This window comes from Pimephales promelas, chromosome 3, assembly GCF_988280905.1.
Source record: "Pimephales promelas chromosome 3, fPimPro1.hap1.1, whole genome shotgun sequence".
Classification (NCBI taxonomy): Eukaryota; Metazoa; Chordata; class Actinopteri; order Cypriniformes; family Leuciscidae; genus Pimephales; species Pimephales promelas.
The window spans coordinates 42,701,971-42,729,434 of NC_142771.1; the positions used below are offsets into that span (position 1 = coordinate 42,701,971).

General features: G+C 41.7%; 1 protein-coding gene across 2 annotated transcripts in view; it reads left to right on the forward strand.

Annotated features, from left to right (window-relative positions):
• cep112 (centrosomal protein 112) overlaps positions 1-27,464 on the forward strand; it is a 242,407-nt gene that overhangs the window by 140,947 nt on the left and 73,996 nt on the right. For both annotated transcript variants that reach the window (XM_089128934.1, XM_089128935.1), the window contains exon 21: positions 17,586-17,816. In XM_089128934.1, the coding sequence (XP_088985060.1) occupies positions 17,586-17,816 (231 nt within the window). The remainder of the gene's footprint in view (positions 1-17,585; positions 17,817-27,464) is intronic.

Sequence of the window (27,464 nt, forward strand, 5' to 3'; positions counted from 1 at the left end):
CCGCTTACTTCCGGTAGTTTCGCCAGATTCGTATATACTATACGTTACGATGTTAGGCACTGTAATTTGCTCTGGGCCTCTTTCTGTTTGCAGAAGTGATGAGATAGTTAGTAGACTGTGCTCACTCAATGGCTGACTGTCTAAGTGGTGTCCATAAAATAACATAGGCTTCATAGACAATTCGCCTTTGGCTAAGCCATGCCCTAGAATGTAGATTGACCAATCACAGCGCAGCCAAGAACGAGCTCCCACAGAGGTCTGACACTTTTTCGCAGCGCTCCATTGACTTTCAACACAGGCGTCTCATATTTTTTGGTCTCGGCAGGCTATAACCGTCGTAGTTTTATCCAAAATATTAACGTTAAACGTTGTGCCTCGGGCACTTGTAACACAGATACGCGTTTCCCAGAGAGGTTGGAGGGGGGTGTCCGTTTTTTCCCTTCCCAAAACCGAAGTCAAATCCTGACAAGTGTCGTCTTTGGATTAAACTGTATGGACGTCCTCAGTCAGCTAAACCCCACAAAGATCAACAAGCACATCTTTATTATACTAGTTAGACCGTTTTTTGATGTTTTAGGTTATGATTTCGTTTCTCATACCGGTTGTTGATACGCTAGCACACTCTGCTAACAAATACAAAGTTATACTTGTGTTGTCGGTTTGCTTTGTAATAACAATTATAGAAGTGAATAGAGACCTACCCAGCTTTGCATGAACAGTGTTGCTCCCTGATATTGTTGGTCCCAGCCTCCGTCTCGATTAGTACGATATGCGGTGGTTAATTTTTTGACTGTGACCGGTAACGTTATGCTTTTGCCTCTATTCACCTGTATGTCTTGAATATAGCCTCCGAACGCATATTGCAGCCCCTTTTGCCTACTTCTATCGGACACTTTATTTGCTGCTTTATAAAAGTTTGATAACATTTCAGCAGGAAGAGCTGTCACAGCATAAGCCATGTTGATACCAAACCAGAGCCCAGATGAAGTTTGACAGACGTAGCAACAGTAACTAAGGGGGGTGGGGCTTAGTCAAAGGTGAATTGGAGAATTGTATTTTAACCCTTGTATGGTGTTCATATTTTTGCTATTCAGCCAGTGTTTAGGATTTAGACCGTACCATAGTACTGAGACTGTGAGTCTCAAATGATTTGCTCTAATCATCCGATCGTGGTTGTATCTCTCTATTAGTGTTACTCAATCACAACTGACCACAACATTCTTTTAAATAGACTAGAAAACTATGTTGGCATTTGTGGAACTGCATTAGCATGGTTTAAATCATACTTATCTGACCGTTATCAGTTTGTTTCAGTAAACGAAGAGATGTCTTATCAATCACAAGTTCAGTATGGCGTACCACAAGGCTCAGTACTAGGACCGCTGCTATTCACTCTGTACATGCTGTCATTAGGAGATATCATTAGGAAACATGGAATTAGTTTTCACTGTTATGCTGATGATACATAAATTGGATGATTAGTCATTTCACTATATAAATCTGAAAAAAAAACAGATATTCTAATTATTAGACCAAAAAACCCTGCACGTAATACTGTCTAACTCTTGATGGCTGCTTACATCATAAGAAGAATGGCATCTATGCTAATGTTAGTCTCCTCTGTTTATCTCGAGGTTTACCGTAGTCAGCCGATCCAGGCCGTATCCGGATCTGATGAGGACCTGAGCCTGACACGACGCCTTATCAAAATGCCAAAAAAAAAAAATCATGACAAAAACGTTTTTTTCTCTGTAGAGATGAAAACGTTATCAAAATGATTCTCGTTCACACAGAATCCGCGGAAACGACTTAAAACACTATATTATGCATACCTGACAAGTAATTGACAATGTCACTACGCGCATACTCTTTCAAACATGCAAGCCTATAGACTAAGCATGTAATACGCATGTGTACGCCATTCCCTTTCGAAGGGAACTCAACAATACGTCGAATGACGCTATGGGGGAACGCCTCAGGCGTGACAGGTGTCTGAAATCAAATATCAACTCACAGTAATCAGGTTGACCGGCGACAGCCCGTGCATCATCAGCTTGAATGATGAGCGCGTCAATCTGGATGTATAAGAAGGGCGCCTTGAAACCGTGACAACATCTTTTCGTCTTCAGGGACTGTTTGTCTGTGTGATAGTATCAACGATTAAGCGCGCAGAGACGTGGAGAAACACTTTGCGCGAGTGTGCCGACTTGTGTCCAGATATTTGACACCGGAGGATTCACACGATCTGTGCGTGTTCTGCCTGAAAGAAGAGCATGTGCGGGAAGCTCTCGAGGGAGTTTTTTGCGCGAACTGAGAGTTTTCCTTTCAGAACTCTCTGCTCTCGTCTGACCCACTTCTCGAGGGAAGTGGGCGCGGCATCTGAACCCCGCGGTTCCGGTTCCCGCTCGGGCTGAGGCTCAGTGGCGGTTGAGCTCGTGGAGCTTTCAGATGGAGCTGGCAGATTATCGGGAGAGGGGCGTTAACCTCGCGGATGATCTACCAGCTGACGAGGGTGAGTTACAGATTAATGTTGAACATCTAAGAAGAGAGAAAATGAGCGCTCTCTCTCTTTGGTGAATCTGTAACTGTTCTCTTTGGGCAGGGCAGGAGTTGGCTGTAATATATATATATATATATATATATATAAAAGGATGTCAGTTTGGTTGAGACCGAATCATTTCAACCCTCCTGCCCAGTGTACGCTGAGCTGGTTGACATTATGGGGCGCGCCTCAGACAGATTGCTGTTGCAGTGGAGGCGCGTCTGGGAGGAACCCGCTCATGGTATTTTGGATGGCTGGTTCCTCCCCACCCATAAGCCACCAGCCCGGATGAGCCTTCCATTCGTTTCCGATCTCCACGCTGGGATCGAGAGGGTATGGAAGAATCCGTTCTCCTCACGTCTCTATCTGCATCAGCGGGCTAGTTTCGCTGCTGTGGAGGGAGCCGTGGAGAACGGATAAGTGTCGAGGCCGCCAGTGGACGAGACGTTGGCTAACTATCTCGTCTCTGGTTGGTCCTCTTCACTAAGAGCTCTGACCCTGTCATCCAAGCTGCTCAAGACATCTTCATGCTTGAATGACAGAGCGTACACGGCAGCAGGTCAGGCAGGTGCGGTTCTGCACGCCCTTGTGGTCCTCAGGCCTACCAGACCGATCTGTTGCGGGACTCCGGGCCACCAAGCAATCTGCTGTTCTGTCGGTGCTATGGTGGCCACGGAGAGACATCTGTGGGAGCTCCCACATACTGTGGTTGCCAGGTTACAGGCCTCACCAGGCCTTCCTGGTTATGAGCTCCCACTGATTGTGGTCACCGGGTTACAAGCCTCACCAGGCCTTCCTGGTTATGAGCTCCCACATGCTGTGGTCGCTGGGTTACAGGCTTCACCAGGCCTTCCTGGTTATGAGCTCCCACATACTGTGGTCGCCAGGTTAAAGGCCTCACCAGGCCTTCCTGGTTATGAGCTCCCACACATTGTGGTCGCCAGGTTACAGGCCTCACCAGGCCTTCCTGGTTATGAGCTCCCACATACTGTGGTCGCCAGGTTACAGGCCTCACCAGGCCTTCCTGGTTATGAGCTCCCACATACTGTGGTCGCCAGGTTACAGGCCTCACCAGGCCTTCCTGGTTATGAGCTCCCACATACTGTGGTCGCCAGGTTACAGGCCTCACTAGGCCTTCCTGGTTATGAGCTCCCACACATTGTGGTCGCTACGTTACAGGCCTCAAAGGGGACTTCCTGGTTATAGTTCCCACATACTGTGGTTGCCGGGTTACAGGCCTCACCAGGCCTTCCTGGTTATGAGCTCCCTCTTATTGTGGTCGCTAGGTTACAGGCCTCACCAGGCCTTCCTGGTAATGAGCTCCCACATGTTGTGGTCGCTGGGTTACAGGCTTCACCAGGCCTTCCTGGTTATGAGCTCCCACATACTGTGCTCACCAGGATACGAGCTCTCACGTACTGTGGTCGCCAGGTTAAAGGCCTCACCAGGCCTTCCTGGTTATGAGCTCCCACACATTGTGGTCGCCAGGTTACAGGCCTCACCAGGCCTTCCTGTTTATGAGCTCCCACATACTGTGGTCGCCAGGTTACAGGCCTCACCAGGCCTTCCTGGTTATGAGCTCCCACACATTGTGGTCGCTAGGTTACAGGCCTCAAAGGGGCCTTCCTGGTTATGAGTTCCCACATACTGTGGTGGTCAGGTTATAGGTCTCACCAGGCCTTCCTGGTGATGAGCTCCCACACATGGTGGTTGCTAGGTTACAGGCCTCAAAGGGGCCTTCCTGGTTATGAGTTCCCACATACTGTGGTAGTCAGTTTACAGGCCTCACCCAGCCTTCCTGAATGTGGGCTCCCACATGATGCGGTAGCCAGACTACAGCCTCACCACCTTCCCTGAGCACTTTGCTCCCACTCTGTGGTCACCAGGCTTCAGGCTTCATTGGCCTTCCTGGTTGTGAGTTGTCACATGTCAGGTTGCAGGCTTCACCAGGCCTTCCTGAATGTGAAACCCCCACTTTTCGTGGTCGCTAAGTTGTAGTGGTGAGTCTTCACATGTCAGGCTGCAGGCCTCAGCGGCCTTCCTGAATGTGAGCTCCCCATGCATTGGGACTATCGGGTGTTAGGCCTTGTCAGGCCTTCCTCATTATGGGTTCCCACTTGTTGTGGCTGCCAGGTTACAGGCCTCAAGTTCGGCCTTTCTGAATTCAGAGTGAAGTACACTAACCCCTACTTCACCTATTATTGTGGTAAATCACATGACGGGATGTCTTGTGTACTTTCTAAAATCCATTTTGTATGGTAAGGGTCACGCGTGGTATGCTTCGGTCCCTTCTTATGTGGCTCAGACCCCGGTCTTCCCTTGGGTCCCACTTTAAGTGGCGTCCTGTCACTGGCTACAGGGACGCCCTTCTCTGGCTAACTTCTGGAAGAAGTAGCTTCCACTTGGTGGAGTAAGCTCCCACAGGTTGTGGTCACCAGGCTGGGTCTCACTGACCTTCCTGAGTACGAGCTCCCACCCAATGTGGTCGCCAGGTTACAGGCCTTACCAGGCCTTCCTGGTCATGAGCTCCCACACACTGTGGTCGCCAGGTTACAGGCCTCAACAGGCCTTCCTGGGTATGAGCTCCCACATATTGCTGGGTTACAGGCCTCACCAGGCCTTCCTGAATTCAGAGTGAAGTACACAAACCCATACTTCACCTATTATTGTGGTAAGTCACCCGACGAGATGTCTTGTGCACTTTTCAAAATCCATTTCTTATGGTGAGGGTCACGCGCAGTATGCTTCGGTCCCTTCTTATGTGGTTCAGACTCCGGTTCTTCACTTTGGGTCCCACTCTAGATGTGTCTTTGTTGCAATACATTACGACAGGCACTTCCCTTGTTCGAGCTATCTCCCACAACTGGTGGTTTTAGGTCTCATTAGACCTTTTTCGAAGGTAGCCCCACATTGTGGGTCTGTCAGGTTCTAGCCTCTGGCTTTCCTGAAGGATGAGCTTCCACATGCTGTGGTCGTTGGGTTTCAGGCCGCACAACCTACGGCCTTCCTGACATGAGCCCTCATGTATCGGAGCTCCCCACACATGGGGTCATCAGGTCTTAGGTCTCTTTGACCTTCCTGATTTTGATCCCTCTCTTACTTCCTCAGTGCTCAAAAGCGAGCACTGGGTGGAAACTCGTGGATTGAGTGTACGATTCCCATTGGTTCGAGGTTGAGTCACACTCTCCGGTAGTGTTGTCAAAAAACTCGGTACTTCGGTACCAAGTCGGTACTAAAAAAAAAATGTTACGGTACCAGCTTTTCTAGGTACCGAGTACCAGGTTAATCCAGTTCTGTTCTAGACGCGATGTCTGAAACGTGCACAGTTGCGTCCTCTTTAACGCTGATATGGCTCTCTCTCTCTCTGAATCCACTTGTTGAAACGAAAGGAGGAAAGAGCCACATATGGAAATATTTTGGATTAGGCTAATGTCACGTTGCCATAAGAGGCCGATTACATGCAAATTCGCAATTTCAAATATAGGCGCGATTCAAGCGCGCTCATAATAAAAACTCGTTGGCGTTGCATAGCAACGACAGACGCCGCGTGAGAGCAAGCGCTTTGGAAAGAATAAGCACGCGCAAAAATATAATAAAAAACACGCGCGACATGTGAACGGCCTCTAAAGTGCTTTCGGGGTAGTTTTACGAGTACATGAGCACAGTAGTATCCACCCGACACCAGAGCAGGGACGTGCACAGGGGGGTTGCTCAGGTTGCCCGGGCAACTGCCCATATGCCCTTCTCGACTCAGGTTGCCCTTCTGAGGAAAAAAAAATCGTACAATGGATGTAGAATTTCACGTAGGCCTAGACAAAAAGTAATATAAAAATCGCAAAGCCTCATTCACTTCCAAAAAAAAAAAAAATGTGAAAGTCAAACTGTTTCCACGAGACCATAGACTGCACGCGACCGTATGGTAAGGCACCGCAAATTACTCAGGCTGCGCCTCCATCTCGTGTCGCGCGCTAATTAATGTGTACGAAGTCCATGACAAAATGAAGCGAAACTATCCTTCTCGTCACGAAAAGAGGAAGAAGAAAAACATGAGAGTGAATTGCGGGAACAGCAGTCAGGTAAACTTGTGTTCTGTCCTCTCTAGTGTCAGCAAAGTTTGATGGTTTGTCTGGGCAGGCAATTCATCTCTTGCATCACTTTTTGCCTGACAAAAGTGAGAGTAAAATACCATTATTTATTACGTTTTGTTTTTAATAAACGACAAAGTGCAACAACAGTGTCTGTTTACTGCAGCTCGGAAAACATAACCGCGTCGCGTGTGTTGCGTACATATGCGCGTGCACGAAATGAAATGCCCTTTTTTGTCAGAGCAACTGCCCCTCAAAATTCCTGTGCACGTCCCTGCACCAGAGTACTACTGGTATTAGTATTGTCATTTAATGTCAGTGCCAGTACTAGGCATATTCTTGCCTTTATAACTCAGCAGGTTTAAAAAGCCTTTTTAAAATTAAATATGAATGCAGTTTTAGATTAAAGAAAAGGACAGTCAAGTCAAATAAAACATGGTAATGCTACAAAGATACCATTCATCAACATTACTTAGTTATCAACACATTGAGTGAACAATATATTTTTACAACATTAATTAATGTTTGAAAATGTTATTTATTACAAACACCTGATTGTTCATGTTTGTTCACTTAATTCATTGTGCATTAAATAAATAATGGATTAAAACTTTACAAACAACTTTAAAAATGTGTTAGTGTATACTATTGTTTATTTTAGGTCATTTTATCTTTTCTAATCTTTTTCTAAAGTGTTTATAATACAAATGTACAGTTTCCATACTTGTAACCGTGATAAACACTTAAATATATGTAAATTTAAACTAAGCTTTGGTACCGAAATTGGTACCGAGAACCGTGAATTTTAACTAATATTGGTACCGAATACTGAAATTTTGGTACCGTGACAACACTACTCTCCGGAGGATCCCGTCTCTGTGATCCGAAACTCGATGGTTTCCGCCAGCTTCGCGGGCCTTCAGTTTTTGGATGCCTTTTCTAGGTATTTTCTTAGAGGCTCTGTCTTGGACGGACAGGCTATGGCCAGACTGTGTGTCTTAGTACAGATCACCAGGCCAGCCTGGGGGCATTTCAGGAGGAGTGTTCTCCTGAATAGTGACTGGCTGGGGGTCCCTTTGGCCCCCTAGCCACACTCCCTAGAAGGAACCCCTTCTATTTTGAAGTTGTGGTCCTAAAGCCTTTGAGCTGGCCCCGATTTACCCACGTTATTACGTTCTGGTTTTTCTTGGTTCATTAGCTTGGGCTATGACCGGTAGGGAGTGCTGTCACTGACAGCCCGATGTAACATAGGGTGAGTGATTTCAGTGTTCCTTGGAATTACTGGTTCTGACAGTTGTCACTGCCTTTCGGCATGCACTCCCCTCAGCATGGTGGAGTGGGTATTTCGTTCCCCATAGCGTCATTCGACGTATTGTTGAGTTCCCTTCGAAAGGGAACGTCTCAGGTTACGACTGTAACCTATGTTCCCTGAGAACAGGGAACGAGACAATACGTCTCGTTGCCATGCCTCGGGGCCTGCCTGCAACAGTCCCTTCAGACGATAGGATGTTGTCACGGTTTCAAGGCGCCCTTCTTATACATCCAGATTGACGCGCTCATCATTCAAGCTGATGATGCACGGGCTGTTGCCAGTCAACCTGATTACTGTGAGTTGATATTTGATTTCAGACACCTGTCACGCCTGAGGCGTTCCCCCATAGCGTCATTCGACGTATTGTCTCGTTCCCTGTTCTCAGGGAACATAGGTTACAGTCGTAACCTGAGACGTTTCCACAGATTCACAATTTTGAAGGTTTGCTTTCAAAACTCGTTTTCAAAAATCACTGTAAAGCTGCTTTGAAACAGTCTATATTTTAAAAAAAGCACAGTATAAATTAAGGTCAATTGACTTGAATTTTATTTTATATTTGATTATTAAATGTTTTCTAGTAGGCTAGTTGAATACTATACATGTAGACTTGCATTGACATCATATTATCCTTATTTTCAGCAAAATATGCTTGATATAATGTTGCGAAATAATTGTGTTAAATATTCCTGATTGCAACATTGACAAAAATAATTAGGATTAGGATTGTTTTTGTCATTATGGAGTAGCCCTATTCCATGATTCTTTCACTTTTCTCCCCTGTTCGAGAGTGGAAGCTCATCCAAATCCCTATATCAGGACATATGGTTGACACAAGGAATTTTTTGCCAAACCACGACTGTTTTTAAGCAGTCATCTAATGGCATTGTCTTGATTTCAGCTGCTCTTTTCAACTCTGGAAGACAAAACAGCACCATCACGAGTCCCTCCATCCAGCTGTGATGGGTCACTGAAGATGGGCTCCAGCAGACAGGCTCTCAGTACCAGATGGGTCCTCGATGATGAAAAGAGTTTAATCTCTGGCCAGACATCACTGAAGCTTTTCACTAGGCTTCACGTTGAACTCTTAAAGACATGCAAATGCATTTCAGCCGAAGATTTGGATCGCACCATCAGTCTTTCATCCAGATTGGTGCTGTAGTCCTTGAAAATGCAAATTGAGGAGCATGTCACACATATAATACCCCAGACAAAGCCAACAATCACCAGGTTATAGTACATTAGTTTTCAGACAGTCCAAACGCCGATTTATCATGTTTAATCGGTGAAAACGAGAGCCACCTACATCAACAGTGTTAATACACTAATCCGACAAAACCCCACCAAGTGTCTGCTGGCGCTCTGTGAATTGGCCTTAAAGGAGTAGTTCACTTTTCAAAAAACTTTTGCTGATAATTTACTCACCCCCATGTCATCCAAGATCACTCAGTCGAAAAGAAATTAAGGTTTTTGATGAAAACATTCCAGGATTTTTCTCCATATAATGGACTTCAATGGGAACCAAACGGTTCAAGGTCCAAAAGACAGTTTCAGTGCAAACTGTTCAAAGGGCTTTAAACGATTCCAGACGAATCGATCAAGTGAAACAATCGCTCATTTAATAAATACTAACTAAGTTTAAGTTGTATTAGCTCAAATGCTCGCCTTGCTCTGTTCTGTGATGAGCGTGACTCTCCTGTTCGAACTCGTTCATCAAAATGAATGAATCTTTTTTCGAGTCTTGGTCCTAGATGAGCCTTATTCATCGTCTGGTGTCGTTTAAAGCTGTAAAATCATCTCTTGTCATCTCACATTGGCTTCTCTCATTGATAATGAATGACTTTCTATCATTTTCTGCTACTCCGTGTAAACAACTTTTAAAGGGATCCTCCACTTTTTTTTGGAAAAAAGCTCATTTGAGTTTTGAGTTTTACCTTTTTCGAATCAATCTAGCCGATTTTCCGATATTTAGAAGAATATCAGTAACCAGAGAGTTTCTGGTCTCATTGACTTCCATAGAAGGAAAAAAATATATATACTATGGAAGTCAATGAGACCAGAAACTGTCTGTTTACTGATATTCTTCTAAATATCAGAAAATTGGCTGAATACATTGATACAAAATACAAAAATACATTGATACATCGAAAACGGTAAAACCCAACAGTTTAACTCTGGGGGAGTGGTACAATAAGCCTATTTCCCAAAAAAAAAAGTGGAGTATCCCTTTAAGGTTGCAATGGGTGTAGACATAGAGTGCCATCTGATGCCATAGAAGAATGACATTTGGTTCCTAAAAAAAGTTTCATTAATCAGTTCTTAAAAGAAGCATTTTTTCACCGCAAGCATAATAAATGCTAATACATTGCATGTGCTAATACATTTTTTTCACTGTATTAGCACAGTTTTTATGTGTTTGGCCAGGGTATTCACATTTACTTTTTATTGTATTTCGTCTGTCAATAATTATGTGCATAAATAACAGTCTGTCCTACATTCCTATCGCTCTCTCTCTTAATTTAAATGAAATTCGTTGATTAAACCGTTGAAGTTACATCATATACGATGTGACATTCTCTGTGGTTAATGCCTCTCATTTGCTGTGCTAGTTTCTCAGCTTCTTTTCATAAAAGCACATCCAAGCCCATCAAAGATGCATCAGAAAATTCTTCCCAGAGTCCAGTTTAAGAGGGAATTATAGATTAAAGGCTCCTCGGAGCCGAGATCTAATAGCTTTGTGCCGTTTCAGAAGCATGTGGGCTGGTGCTGCTCCGCTCTGGCCCTGTATTGGACCCGCGCGCACTCTTGGCATCTGGGTGTTTGTGTGACACGGCTTTGAAGTTCGCTGCTATTCCCCCAAGTGGCCGCAAAACAACTTCAGATGATTTTCCGACAGACGTGCCACGTGATGCACTTAGCAGTCTCCTCCCATGGATGTTTGGGAGCGCGAGGTGCAGACGAGGGATTGCCAACATGCCAGACTCTTCCACATGCCACCGTTTGCGCGAGGGTTAAATGTTTTGGGAGCGCAGATTATTTGATATCAAGATGTCGCTTTATTATTAAGGACGGGGTTTGCCGTTGTGTATAAGGCTGTTAGCTTCAATTGTGCTTTTAATTGCTGAAGTACTTGCAGACTTGAACTTTCTGCCGTCATTTATTCTCCCTCAAGTTGCTTCAAACCTGTGTGATTTTCTTTCTTCTGCTGAACACAAAGGAAGATATTGTGAAGAATGTGGGTAACCAGACAGTTGATGGACCCCGAAGACTTCCATAGTTGGAAAAAAGTCAATGATGACAGAATTTTGTCACCATTGACTTGTAGTAAACACCCACTGCTGTGATTGGTTAACTTCATTGCACCGTATCCACACCCTCGTCATTTATTTTGACACTCGAGATGGTAAAGCGTGTATGTTTGAGCTTGAGTCAGATTCCGAGGGAGAAGAAATATTAACAACCGGGTATATACTGATTTTATTAGCAATAGAGGGCCTAAGTCCCTCCCCTTGTGGTCGACCACCATGGGACCTTATTTCGGAAAAATATTGAATGGTAGTCAACGGCGAGAGACAACAAATATTTTGATCTCGTTTGAATTGTGCCCTGAATTACACATATGATGTTTGTCAATTTAAAAGATATATTTTAAAGTAAAGAAAGTCGCAGTTTGATGTAAAACCGTTGAGGTATAAGACTGTGAAAATATGTAATTACAAAGACTACAAACCCCAAAGGCGCACATTTTCTCACAATGGATGAAGCTAACTGTTACTTTACTGAGGCTAATGTCTGTCATTGTTTCTTTAGTCTTACGTTATCGTAGCGTTACGCCCTCATGCCTGAATTTTGTGCCAGACTGCACACACATGAGCAGCGCATCTCACTCGGTGTTTCGCTTCCCGGGATATGTAGTTCATAGAGCAATTTTCACATAAAACTAAATGTTACTCTTCTGTTTTATGACAAACTGCGACGTTTTTGACTTTCAGAATTATCTTTTAAATTGTGGGCACAGTTCAGACGGAATAAAAATATAAGTTGTCTCTCGCCATTGACTACCATTCATATTTTTTCCGAAATAAGGTCCTATGAGCCGGAAGCGGAGGGGCAGGACTTAGGCTCTCTATACTCAAACAATAATACGCTTGGTGTATTAATAGAATTAAAAGCTTGTTTGATGTTTATTACAGACACTTATAACATGGTCTTGGTGAATACTCGATAGGGTTGGGTATCGAGAATCGAGTATCGATTGGAACCGAGACTAACTTTTCGTTTTTCCCAGAATCGTTCAAAAGTTAACATTTCGATTCCTAGTTTCGATATTCACAGTCCGCTGAGCGGAAGAAGAAACCGCTGAACAACACCAACGAAGAAGCGTCTACCGGAAGTGTTAGCATAACCGCGTGAGTCGAACATGAGTAGCTTACGTCGGCAATCCAAAGTGTGGCTTCACTTTTCTAAAAATAACGAAATTTCGGCAAAATGCTAAATTTGTGACAAAAGGAGTATTTTTACAGAAGGAGTATTTCCTTCAGAAAGGATTATTTCCTTCAGAAACGCCGTTGGTTAGCAAGGTAAGCTAAACTTTTTTGACCCTGCCTCTTAAAAGAATCGGAATCGAGAATCGTTAGGAACCGGAATTGAAACAAGGAATCGGAATCGGAATCAGAATCGTTCAAATTCAAACGATACCCAACCCTAATACTCGATTCTGATTGTCCATTAATAAGTGATAGAGGACACCTAGTTCTGGTGAAACTGACTGTTTAGCATTTGAAATTAATGAATAAATGCGATGGCGACATCAGCTGTGAGTAACCATAGCAACTGAAGGGGTCTACGAAATAAATAAACCGCCAGGTGTAACCAGGGAAACCAAGTTATTGTTTGTAAAAACGTTAGATTTCGATTGTAAAACGAATTAAAATATAAACTAATGTTTTAAAAATGTGTTATTTGGCTTGTGACCATGGTATAAGCGGGTTAATGCCCTTCGAGTTGTCCATTGTTTAGATATTAGGGACTTTAAGCAACAGCTGCTGATAGAACGGCGACGGCAGCCGGAAATAAACAGTTAACTGCCGTAGCTAAAGAGCGCAAAAATCACTAAGCAACAGTAAAGAGGACGGCATAGGGAATAATTTAATCATCAGACAAAATACAAAAAGAAAGTGATTTTAAAAAGAAAGAGAAGGGTTTATTTTAGCACTTAATGATGTACAGAAACGATTTCAATGCCACATAACCTAAAACATAACATTAACTGTCTCAATCTGTCACGTAGTAACGACTACGGCAAATCAGCTGTTCTCCCGCAGTAGACGGTTACAGTAGAACGTCAAGAAGTAGCAGTTAATGTCGCGCATGCGCAATAGAACGCCAGAATGCCGTTGCCGTTCCACCAGAGGCTGTTGCTTAAAGTCCCTATTAATGCACGGTTCACTCCTCGCCGTCGTCCATTAATACCTGACTATGGACACGTGAGAGGCGCGATGTGACCAAACACAATACAACCCATTATAATCAGTGATGCTTTCTACACTAGATGCAGCGTAACTCGCCATGTGAAATCCCAGACTGTAAATGCCTCACTCTATTTCTGGCAAGAATGACAAATGGATTTGGTGTGTTCATACGTGGCATGATTGATTAGATTAAAACGAACCATGGTGTTATTGTTCTGTTAGTGTGGTTCACTTGAATAAGTGTGAACGCTGCCATCTGAACCAAACAAGCGGACCGAGACGATGAAAAGATGGGTCCGTTACCAAAACAACTCTGCCGCGGTTCGAAAGCAATGTGAATGCAACACGGACCAAAGATGTAAACCAATCAACAGGACATGATGTCACAAGATGCGACACTAAAAAGGACAGAAAATAATAATTCATGTTTTGAAACGGAATGTTCTGAAACTATATCCTCTTATATGTGTAAATGTCAAGAGTATTTTGGTTTCCATTTCATGACCCCTTTTAAGCGTCAAATGAGAGTAAAGAGTAAAGAGTTTTATTCTGTGTACTTCATTAATAAATGGTCTTATAGGGCATGTCTCGACAGAGAGAGTAATATCTGTCTGCACCAATAGACTTGTGCAGTTCTGCTTCAGGTGACCCGAGTTTGAGTCTCGGCTCGCGAACCTTCCCCTCTATACTATCCTATCATAATAAAGACAAAAATCTGCAAAAATATATCTTTAAAAAAAACAGAAAGCGAAATGTCTGTCATCAACACTGTCATTAACATGTAATGATGACTTTTCTTTGAGGAATAGCCCAATTTTCACAATCTTATCAAAATCTAGTAGTACATACAATCGAGTCAATATTTCCTGTTGAATTGTTCACGCAGTAAATATATCAGAATGACTGAAGAAATGCTGTTTTTTTGGCCTAGAAATATGTTTTTCCCCAGTCACTGCTAGCATTGGGTCTCATTCATGAAACATTCGGTAAATATACGAGTAAATTGATTTTTTGCTGTCAAGTCGATCACCAGATCTGCTATTACTTATGGAAGCTTGTTTTCGGCATAGAATGAAAAATAAAAAAGGTAATTGCGACTTTTATCTCACAATTCTGACTTTTTTTTTCTCACAATTGCGTGATATAAAGTCAGAATTGTGAGATTTAAACTATTCTGAGGGGGAAAAAAGTTAGTATTTTTTTTCCTCTTAGATTTAGCCTGATAACTCGCAATTGCGAGTTTTTATCTCACAATTCTGAGAAAAGATGTCAGAATTTCGACCTATAAACTCGCAATTGCGTGTTATAAAGTCACAATTGCGAGATGTAAACTCGCAATTGTAAGAAAAAAAGTCAGAATTGTGAGATAAAAAGTCACTTCTGTCTTTTTTTCTCAGAATTGCGACTTTATATCACGCAATTCTGACTTTCTATCTCACAATTCTGACTTTATAACACGCAATTGTGTGATAAAAAGTCGCAATTATTATTTTATTTTATTTTTATTCAGTGGCGGAAACAAGCTTCCATAAATTACTGCCTCTCATAATAGAAGTAAAAAGAAAAACCTTTATATTACTATATAAAATATTTTTTTTTCAAAATGCTGTTTAAATATGTACTTTTGATTAAGGTGAATTAAAATGCAGCCTTATTAATGAGCAAAGCGTTCGGATGTTAAGCCACGCGTGTCTGGGAGCAGGTGTAGATTTCTTGCGTACCAACTAACATTTGGAAAATACGAACGTTTTAATGTATCCGAAAATTTACGCCAGAACCACTTTACACACGATTTACACACTAATTCGTTCTGCTCGTGTTTCATGAATGAGACCCATTGAGCGAAGTTAGCCGTTCTCTGTATGTGCTCAAGTTCCAGCAGTCGGTCAGTGTGTCAGACGGCTCTTGACTCTCTGAACAGCTCCATCAAGGGCTGATTCCTGTGGTAATGCCTCTGATTTCTTCTCTTTTTATCCACTCTCGCTTTTACAATAACGCTACAGCTCGTTGGTAAGTGGTCTCGATGAGGTTTTTCATCTTCCTGAAATGAGCAATGGCAGCGGTACCTCGACCCCATGGCTAACTGACCTTTGATTTGCACTAATTCTGGTCATTAAATCAAACCGCTGACCTTTATGGAATGCCGAGCTTTGATGTTGAACTCTTGTGGCTCAGAGATCAGAGGCTGTGGTGTCTGTTTCCCTCTTCCCTCCACTGGTCCTGCTTGCCTTGTTTCCCTTTCTCTCTTCTGTCTTTAGTTTTTCACTTTGCATTTGTTTCTGTTTTGCAGTCTAAAGCGTTGTGTCACCAAAGCCTGTTTTCATGCAACTGCCGTATCTTTTCAATTGTTTTCAATGGGATCGGTGTGTTTCTAAAACGTTATGAGTGTAACGAGGCGCCGAGCGTCATTTTTTCCGGCCGCCGAGAGTGAAAGAATGTTGAACTTTGGGTCAAACTTTTTACTCAGACTTCCAATTACAGTGAAGTAGAGGTGGGAAAAATACCACCGACCAGCCGTCACTTTCTGCTTGTTCAACGTCAACAGATGGCAACAACAAGCATACTAAAGCCAAGTTCACACTACATGATTTTAAAACGCCGGGCTGAACTGTGCGGTTCACACAACATGATTTGCTCTCTGTGAAATCAGGAGTGTAGAAGTTGTTGAGCTGTTCACACCACACGACACAATATGATTGATCCTCAACAGGAGGTAACGCACTACACAAGTTGACAACAACTATGTCACCCAACGATTTTATCTTGTCTACAAACCACGTTTTGTCACAAAAAAATCACACGATGAAACGAACCGGAAATGACGCGAAAAAGCACGCGCGCCAATACCCAGTGAAGAAGACGAAGAACACAACACGCGAATATGGACGTCAGACAGAAACTAGTACTGCAAACAGTTTGTGCAATGATTTCCACTGAGAAAAAAATAAGATTTACCCAGTGACCTCAACCCATGCCTTGCTCTGATTGGCTGTAGCTCATGACATCACTGAGGTTGAGTCGTGCGACAGCTCTGGATATCTAGCATGCTAGATATTTTTCTGGGCTCGCGACTCGTTTGCGAGCGTCTTTGATGCCTTGTTGCCGATTGGCGAGCGTTCATCGCCCACTAATCCTCCGCGAATCATCCGCCGACTACTCAACGATTTGCAAATCGGACTTAAATCGGGCTAAAAATCATGTAAACTAACCTTTACAGAACAAAATAATTTAAAACAAGAGCCAGAGTAAATACTTTAAATTGTATTGACATTTTTATAAAGAAACAAACTCTCTGAAAAATGAGATGCCAGTAACACTTCCGCGGATATTCCTTATCATGGCAAGCCTAGCGTCTCAACTGTAAAAAAAAAAATTTTCAGTCGACAAACTTCGACGATTAACTTCTCCGCAATGTCGTCTGCTATTTTAAATGCGCGAGCCCTTAAATTACAATGGGTTCTGATTAGGGTTGGGTATCGAGAATCGAGTATCGATTGGAACCGGGACTAACTTTTCGTTTTTCCCGGAATCGTTCAGAAGTTAAAATTTCGATTCCTAGTTTCGATATTCACAGTCCGCCGAGCGGAAGAAGAAACCGCTGAACAACACCAACGAAGAAGCGTCTACCGGAAGTGTTAGCATAACCGCGCGAGTCGAACATGAGTAGCTTACGTCGGCGGTCCAAAGTGTGGCTTCACTTTTCTAAAAATAACGAAATCTCGGCAAAATGCAAAATTTGTGACAGAAGGAGTATTTCCTTCAGAAAGGATTATTTCCTTCCAAAAGACCGTTGGTTAGCAAGGTTAGCTAAACTTTTTTGACCCTGCCGGAATCGAGAATCGTTAGGAACCGGAATCGAAACAAGGAATCGGAATCAGAATCGTTCAAATTCAAACGATACCCAACCCTAGTTCTGATTGGCTGTCAGGGTTTTATCGTTCAACAGCTGGAAAAAAATCGTTCTGAATGTGATCCCAACTATATTGTCCCTCATATGGTTATCGTTACAGCTGCGGTGTGAACTCTACTATTCTTTAATATTGAGAGCGATTTTCATCGTTATCGTCCTTGGTGTGATCTTGCCGCAAGTGTCGTATTCACAGAATCAGTTTTCCATAAACACACCGTATATGGGTTCACCTTAACTCATGGCGTTTTTTTGTGTTTCTCCTCACCAGACCATCACGGATCTGGAGTCCCAGGTGCGTTCCCTGAGGAAGGAGCTTCTGGCGGCCCACAGTCAGAGGACACAGCAGCTGACAGAGTTGGGTTTACTGCGGGAGGAGGAGCGACAGCGGGCCGCTCACGACCAACAAGCCGCTCTGGACCGCATGCGGGCCGAGATGGATCACGTGCGGCAGGACCTGGAAAAATCCCACAAGACTGAAAGAGAGCTGGCACAAGAGAAGGTTGGTGTGGACTTCACACTGAACGGGAATTATCATACACCCGGTGTGTTTTGTTAGTTTCAGCCCCTCGCAACTGCGAGTCGTACTTGACGGCACCATGAGCGCTGTTGATACGCAGAATTCACAAATTCTAGCCATTTCATTCTTAATTATTGCTCTGTGTGTCAATGCTCGCTTGGGCCAGAAGGTGTTTATAGCAGAGGGGGCGGAGCTTCAGATTTTAGAGAGCGTTTGATTGGACAGAAGATGTGATGAGAAGCCAAAGTCCATTTTCGCGGAAGTTTTTAATGCTCGTATCTGCTAAATGCGAATTTTGTCATTGTTTTGGAGCGCATTCATAACCTTAAGGCTAACGTATTCATACTAAAAGCTAAAAAACGTACATTTTGATTTCAGGCGGCCTTTAATTCTTAAGTTCTGTATACATAAGAATCTGAAGAATCAGCACTGCCATCTGCAACAATAGAGAAGATACCTCTGAAGTAATTGCTTTTACATCATTGCATTATAAACTGACTGCCTTCGTTGATCCTAATCTTTACAACAATTGTTATGAGTCATTTAGAAGAAAACAGAATTTGGAGTTTACTACAAAAAAAAAGGATTTATTTCTGGGACTGCCAACTCGTTTCTTTGATCGTTTTCTGATGTTTATGACAATCAGAGGATCTTGACTGTACTGGAATTCACTGAGAAATATATGACAAATTTAGACTTTTTTTCTGTCTCAGATCTCATTAAATTCAAGTATGGTGTGCCAGGATTGATGGCAGTGTTGAGTTAATTGAGATGACCCCAAACTTTACGATGAACGACTTATTTCCCCAATAGCCAATCAAAAAAAAAAAAACTATTTTATATGGCAGTCAGGTCTATCTTCAGATAATTTGAGGATGATATTTGGTTTAGGTCCATATCCATAAACGTCTTTCTACTGTTGGAGTAAACATCTGTTTACATGCTCATGGTCTTCATCCAAGATACTAGTGCATCTGTTGAATTCATCTTATGTGTGTATTATTTGCTTTTATTTAAAAAAACAGAAGCAAGCTTAATGGACTCTGGTGTGAATCTATGGTTTCAGGATCTCTGTGCTCTGATCAGTTATGAATAATATGACATGCAGCCAAACTGAACTTTGTTTTAAGAAAACACACACACAGACACAAACTTTATGTACCCGTTTGCATCTCTAAAGCCTCCGTTTATGCCAACTTTTTGATTTCCCCTTTCTATAATTTCACTATTTTCTCAACTTCTACCATTATATTTAGTGTTATATAAAAACATGAAACATCATGATATAAAAGTTTTGCTTTTGTGATGATAAACTAGGATATAGAGTGCCGAAGTTATGATGTCACTTTGTAGATACCTTGGAAGATAGCGGCGAATGGGTTCCCTCGATCGAAAAGCTATGCATTTTTCCCATAGACTTTTGGAAAATCGCTAAAAATAAGATCTGTGTTTAACAAAGAGTTGTGACCCTTACACTTTTTGTCTATCAAGATAATCTTTAATCAAGTTAATCAAAAATGTATACATTTTGAAGCCTATATAAAGTTTTTAAAAAAACACAAGCAGACACAATAAAGTTTAAAAAACCACAAGCAGGTTATAACTGTGTGTTCTGTGTCATAGATCAAAACGTGAAAATATTTAGAGGCTTTGTTCACCACAGACCTTATTTCAGGCGATTTAGCAAAAACCCATTCAAAAAAGCCAAGCCAAATGCAAGTTGCTCAATATTCACTCTTCACACTTTCCACAATCAATTTCCACAATACACAAATTTTTAAATGATTCCACACTTTCTTTGGCAGAAAACGAAAATAAATAAATCACAGCCACTCCTTGAGCATGCAGCAAAAGCCACGTTTCCACCGAAATTACCCAGAACTATTTGTCCCAGAATCTGTTGGAGGAACATCACAATATAGAGTTAGCAGATATTAAAGGACAACTCCGGCTCAAAATGAACCTTTGGTCTAATTACACATTGGTACACAGTCAACCGTTCTCTGAGATTTGTTTTCATGATTATCGAATGTAAAGAGTTTTATCTCTAAAAACTGCTTAGCCTATAACGCTAGTATATGGGCATAGAGTAATGAAAATAAAAATCGCTAGTTAATACCACTAACAAGGCTCAAAATAGCCCAACACTAACATGGTAGCATAATCAGGGTCCCTACATGCAAACCGAAGCATTGAGAATGTTGTACAGACCGTTTAGTTAGAAGATATTTTATAAAGACAGTCCACTTCACAAATACAGGCGGCGCCATCTTTGGAAAACAGTTTTTAGGGATAAAACTCTTTACATTCGATAATCATGAAAACAAATCTCAGAGAACGGTTGACTATGTACCGATGTTTTATTAGACCAAAGGTTCTATTTTTTGCGCCAGAGTTGTCCTTTAAAGGAGTAGTTCACTTTTGAAAAAACTTTTGCTGATAATTTACTCACCCCCATGTCATCCAAGATGTCCATGTCTTTCTTTCCTCAGTCGAAAAGAAATTAAGGTTTTTGATGAAAACATTCCAGGATTTTTCTCCATATAATGGACTTCAATGGGAACCGGATGGTTCAAGGTCCAAAAGACGGTTAATAACTGTTTCAGATGCAGCTTCAAATGTCTTTAAACGCCACCAGACGATGAATAAGGGTCTTATCATGCGAAACGATCGGTTATTTCAAAACTTATTCCAAAAATGTAACTTTTCTAAGGACAAATGCTAGCCTTGCTCTATTCTGTGAGGCGCGTTTGCAACGTCACGTAATACGTAATTACGTTCAAAAGGTCACGGGCGACGTAGCCGGAAGTACAGAGTCAGTGTTTACAAGTTGAACGCATAGGTTGAACGTGCAAACTAACTCAAAAGGCGTTTACAAAAAAAGGAATTAAAAGGAAAAACAACGATGTCGGACGATTTTGATTCTGTACTTCCGGCTACGTCGCCCGTGACCTTTTGAACGTAATTACGTATTACGTGACGTTACAAACGCGCCTCACAGAATAGAGCAAGGCTAGCATTTGTCCTTAGAAAAGTTACATTTTTGGAATAAGCTTTGAAATAACCGGTCGTTTCGCATGATAAGACCCTTATTCATTGTCTGGTGTCGTTTAAAGACATTTGAAGCTGCATCTGAAACTGTTATTAACTGTCTTTTGGACCTTGAACCATCCGGTTCCCATTGAAGTCCATTATATGGAGAAAAATCCTGGAATGTTTTCATCAAAAACCTAAATTTCTTTTCGACTGAGGAAAGAAAGACATGGACATCTTGGATGACATGGGGGTGAGTAAATTATCAGCAAAAGTTTTTTCAAAAGTGAACTAATCCTTTAAGCAGAGAGTCTACTAATACTCTAATGAGAGTTAGGGCCCTTTCACACCTACCTCACATGAAATTTTGTCCGATGAAAAGAGGTTGGGTTCGTTTCTAGTGTGAAAGCATTTATGGGTCGGACTTTCAGACCACCTACAGGAGGTTTCGGTGGATTGCTCGCAGTCTTATCCTCCGTTAAAATGTTCGCACAACGAGGACGTTCATCTGGTGAATTTGAACTAGCCTTGAGTTGGTGCTGCAGGAAGTGATGGCGTAATGATAACTGTATAGTGGCAACGATATGCGTCAATCATTTTTGTCAAAGTTACCCGCCGAATTAAAGACATGCTGACATCAGACGTCAAGATGTGTCAAGATGCAGCCCACATAGATGATGACGACAGGACGCACATATGTCATGTAAAGTTCTTTAGTGTTTTAGCAAAACTGCAATGTGAAACCAAACCAAAACTTACCGGATATATAAAATGTATCAAAATATGACCTTTGGTTTGGACTTTTAGGTGTGAAAACGCCCCAAGTTGACATGTAGATGCAAAGTTGCTATTAGTCAACAGAATGTGCAAAAGGGATCATCGAAATAAAGTGTTAAGGCCATTGCACACTGGATGCTTTTTTTCGTATTTCGAATCGGTGGCTCTGAATTGTCCAAACACCATTCAAACTGCTTGCTATGGATGCGAAAAAATGCAGAGAATTGAACCCGATTCGATTTTTTTATGAGTTTCGGGTTGACATAACGTGAGGTCGTATTTATTTTTTAACGTGCGAAAATTTCAGACTCGAATTTCGGCCTAGTTCCAGGGGTATTTAAACTCGAATAAATAAACATATAACTTATAAACAGATGAATGAATACACAACACAAGCTTCTCAACAAATCGTGTGTTACGTACTACCGCATCCACACATGTTCACCGCTGGCCTGTGGTTGGCTTGAAGAGATCACGTCAGCATTTAATTCTACACATTAGCCCCGGCTCTATCAAGGTTGAGCAAGCAGACTCTACCGGAAATCCTGCATCCTTACGGTTTTCAAAGCTCTTGATTCCAGACGCAGAAAACGAGGGCTTGGAAAGTGGCCGTAATCCAGCACAGGTTGGCCAGGAACCGGCTAAAGGTGGTATTGATCAGAGCGTAATCCTGATTAGGCCCATCAAAGCGATTAGTTTTCATTAAACACATGCACCACTGCTGACTGCACATCTGCGGCACATTAGCATGCCATTGGGCCTCTTCATAAATCCCCGGCCTCCATTTTGGAGCCATATGTGAGTACATTGCAGCACATAAATCCCATCTGAAGAGATTCCCGCCTGGCGTTTCCACTCTCAAGCTGACACGTAAGGCTTGTTTACAGAGCCAGTCTCGGTTTCAGCCCTCATCTGATACTCTGAAGAGACTTCAGCTGCGTCTGTCTCCGAGACGGATTGACACTCTTCAAACTGGAGCTGCCAAAGTTAATGTGTTTTCATGTTTTAACACTGTTACACATTATGCCGTCAACAAGTCCATCATTCGACGACAAATTTACTTTTGTAATACGCATTCCAGGTTTTATTATGATTCATCAATGCATATCATTGACAATATAATATAAAAAATTGCTTGTTTGGCCTCTCAAATTTCCAGTATAGCCAACTTTTAACGATAAAGGATAAAGTAAAGGTCAGTCAAGCCTTAAGTGTCACTTTACAAATATGCAAATCAAATCAAAATGTATTAATAAAGCACAATAAAAACAACAGTTGTTGACCACTGCTGTTCTACTAAACTAAAATAAACACAAAAAGTAAATATGAACAATGCAATGAGAAAAAATACGCCTTAAAAACTAAGAATATTTTGTGAACGCCAAAATAAATGCAGTGAAATAAATTAAACTTTAAGCAATGTAAAAAAAACGTCTTAATACCTAAGGTACGTTTGCTTAAAAAAGGAGACGTTTTTTCCTTTTAGGGTTTCAAAAATGAAAAGGCTTTCTCACATAAACAATTTTGTAATGCTCAAGTGAAGTGAAAGTCCCACTCACCATTCAGCAAAGATTTATTTAAAGTGAAGCGTGGCTTTAAACATCTCCTTTTATGTTTCGTGAAAGGTCAGAAGGTCATACAGAGTAAATTCATTTTTGGTTGACTGTCTCCTTATGGCATTTCTGTGAGTGATGTGGATTATTAATGAAGAGATACACAACGTAATATGTTGCGTAAGAGTTGAGGTTAGCGAGTTAAGTATTTCCAAGATTACTAATACAGACGTAGATTAATATGAAAGGCATGTGAGAGTGACCAGGCTATTATAGCGCAAGGTAAAATAGCCAAACCGGCTCTCTGATCTCCAACATCAAACTCATTCCTCCAGAGTAAAATCCTCTGAGGATTAACCAAACATCTGACTCACACACTCATTTTTCCAGTGTTTCGTTGCTCCCCAATGCAATCCATTACGTGAGTCACCCGTAGTGTTTGCTAAGTCAAGCATCTCTATCACTTTTACTCATATTTAGGGTTCGGGATTTGAGTCCAAAATTTTTGGATACGTTTTTTTTTTTTCGTATTGGCCATCACACATAGAAACCTTGCACACTTAAGCCGATGTGTATTAGTTCAATCATTGTGGGAAAAATCGCAAAACAACACAAAATGAAGTCTTCGAGTAGTGAGGATGATTTTGTTGTTCTCTCTCTTCTTAAAAAGAGCGAAATAAAGAGGAAATATTGGGTCCATCCAACAATCCTGAGATTGCATAAAGAGGAAGGAGAGTTCGCTGCGGGATTATCCCGAGAGGTTTAATTCAGGAATCAGTGGCTCAGTTTGATGCTTTGCTGGCGATACTGGAGCCACATATTATAAAGATCTTGAACAGTTCTGGATTTTGCCGTTCGCTTGTAATGTACGGTGGCCCTAAATTGTCAAAACAACTCTAAAAATACTTGCTACGGATGCGAAAAACGCAGAAAATCAAACCGATATCAATTTTTTTATGACAAACGAAAGTTCCTGAGGCAGTGTGTAAACGTGATTGACACAACGTGAGGTCGTGTTCAAAAATTTCGGTCTAGAAAATTCTCAACGACTAAACGTTGGCTTGTCGGTCTTATGCACACCCCTTCAAGTAAAGTGTTTCCGAAATACCCCGTCTCATACCCCTTTTCAATCATGATACTGGTGTTACTGGAGCCAGGACTGGAACTTGCCACATTACTACATAACCAGTGGTGGGGGTAACTCTTTGAGTTTACGTAATCAGATTACTTTTTTCAAGTAACTAGTAAAGTAACGTATTACTTTTTCAATTCACATCGAAATATTACTTTTTCAAATAAGTAATGCTAGTTACTTATTCACATTTATTGACTGACGGCTCTCCTGTCCCGATGTGGAGAGAAATAAAGTGAGGAGGTGTTGTGTCCTCTAAAATAAGTAAATAATCATTTCCTTTAACCTGAAGCTTATTCGTTTCACTTTTGGGGTGAAAGGGCCTTAACATTTGACAAAAATTAGGGCTGTCAAACGATTGATCGCGATTCATCGCATCCAAAATAAAAGTTTGTGTTTACATAATATATGTGGGTGCATTGTGTATAATTATTTTATATATATATAAATACACACAAATGCTTGTATATATTTAAGAAATATTGTCATGTATATGCTGTACATAGATTTTTGTATAATTTATATTATATATAAATATTTTATATATAAATATTTTTTTTCTTAGACTTAAATATGCATGCATGTGAGTGTATTGTATTTATATATATATACAAAATAATTATACACAGTGCACCCTCATATACTACGTAAACACAAACTTTTATTTTGGATGTGATTAATCGCGATTAATCACTTTACAGCCCTACCAAAAATATAACTTTTTTGTTGTTTTTAAAAAACAAACAAGCAAACCCAGCACAGGTGGGAAAAAGTAACGCGAAAGCAATGTAACGCATTACTTTTCATAAAAAGTGACTATTAGTAACGCAATTAGTCACTTTTTTGGGCGAGTATCGCAACATAGTAATGCATTACTTTAAAAAGTACACTGTGCATAACATCTTGCCTCTTCTTGCCCACAAATCTTGCCTCTTTGTCTACGAGTCTTATTCCTAGGTTTGTTGTGTGTTGTTGTTTTTGAATACTACACTTGGTAAAGAAGACATAATCCCACCCTGGCCTCTGATGTGCATAGCTGATTTTCCTGACCCAGATCCGTGTTTTGTTCTGTGAGAACCATTTCCAGATTGGACTTCAACACTGGCACCCTGTTTCTGGGAAAAAGGGGAATCGAAGGCCTTTTTTTGGGTTTCGGCGAGCGGGCAACGAGGCTATACACCTCAGCATTCAAGCAACCAGTTTGCCTTTCTCTTCGGAAAATGTAAAAACGATTTTTTTTTCTTGTTGCACGATAGTAGAATCGTCTTTAGGATAAATGTTATTGGTTTCACAGATTATTAGCCAGAATGCTTTAAAGGGAGCTAATGATTTCATTTGTGCGTTATCTCTCCCCAACTGCATCAGAGCCTCTGTATGTTTCAGAGGGAAAAAGTTTAGCAATTTTCATTTGGAAGTTTTCAAGCTTTTAGATTCGTAGTGACTTGGCATGTTTATAAGCCGAAATTTGGTATTCTTTTGATGGTGAGAGAAACGCTGTCCTCGGCAGTCAGCCGCCGTGCTGAAACGGCCAGCCAGAGTTTTGAAGACAGGTCCAGAGAAAAAGGGAAAGAGAAATCCATTAAATCCATGAATGGGTTTTCATGAAAGACACAGGCTTTTTTGAAGGGGAGCTTGTGGAATAAAAATAATAAGACACAGAATATCAGAAGCGATAAGATCATGGGTTAGATAGTTCCCAACGTCAGTCGCTTAGTGAATAGAGCGGAAGATAAAAGTGAATTTATTCCAGTCTCTGTTAACAGCAGAGGTTTATCTGGCTGTGTGTGTGTGTGTAGCCACCAGTACCCAATCTCCATCCCACACAGAGAGCCCTGGGAGCCTTGTTCCTCCAGATAAACCTGAGCCAGTTCCTCTGATGCTCAGATGTTCGTTGTACTTTCTTCTTCTTTAGCTTTGGAGGAATGGCTATATACAAGTCATGGGTTTTCTGACTTGTTCCTGTCCTGATTCAGGCCTCTCTTTCACTGCAGATTCCTCTATATAATCTTCCAATGAGAAAAACGTATTAGGTTCAAAGCTGATTTTAGATCAGGATCTTCTCTTTCATCACTGCATCCAGTTTAATTGGATCCCAAAATGGAAAGCCGTCTTCATTGCGCGAAGCGCGAGTATCTTTGTGGGCGGGTCTTGGGCGCTGTTGGTATTTTACCGCTGGGATAAATGACTCTTGCGCCCGACACAAGTTTAAAAGGGGTTGGTCTGGAGTAGCTTCATTATTCATAGGTGTGGTTTGGGCGTAACGTGAAATAAACCAATCAGAGCGTCGTATCACATTCCCTTTCAGAGCGTGATGAACGAGGTGCGCTTGTTCCATGGCGTAATACTATTATAACGGCGCATTTACCAGACGCACTTCACAATCGAGGAGATCGATGTTCTCGTCAGGGCCGTAAAAGAAAGGGGATGGGACAAACACACCCAAATTAGCTTCGGTTGAACATGCTTGTAATAATTTGGGTAAATGTGTAAGCTTTATGCCTATTTTTCCCATCGTCATCGACACAACAATGATTTCCCCCGTGTTTTCGATAGGGATATGGATAGAGATAGGGCCCATGTTCTCAATTCATGTTTGACCTCATTCCTGCAGTTTTCCCACACCCTTTTTGAGTCATCAGGGTTTCTCAGATGATGCAACTTTAGAGTTAAACTTCAGAGGAATTTGCCATTTCGGGAAAAATATGAGTAAGATTACAAACTGTAGCTGTAGACTGGATGCAGCTGGTTCCCTTTTTTTTGCCCCAAAGCCAAAGGCTCAAGGGATTTGCCCTGATAAAAGGCACCAGGCTAACGTACCCTGATACACTGGATGTGTCAGGCCAAGCCCAGTGCCATAGATCTGAAATGAGAGCGGGCTCAAAACATAGACCTGTGGCACCTCTCGTGAACTGCTTCACTACGGCCACGCTCTGTTGCATTCAGTCGACCCACAAATATACTCTCTCTCACACATTGTTATAACTGGTTGATCCAGATTATGAAACTGAACTTGTTGATAATGAACTGAACTTGAACTGAGCCAAAGTTCACAGTCTGGGCTGTCAAACAAACAAATAAAACCATATTACAGTTGCCTTGTGGTCCCAAATGTAAGTCATTAATAGAAAATGGAAT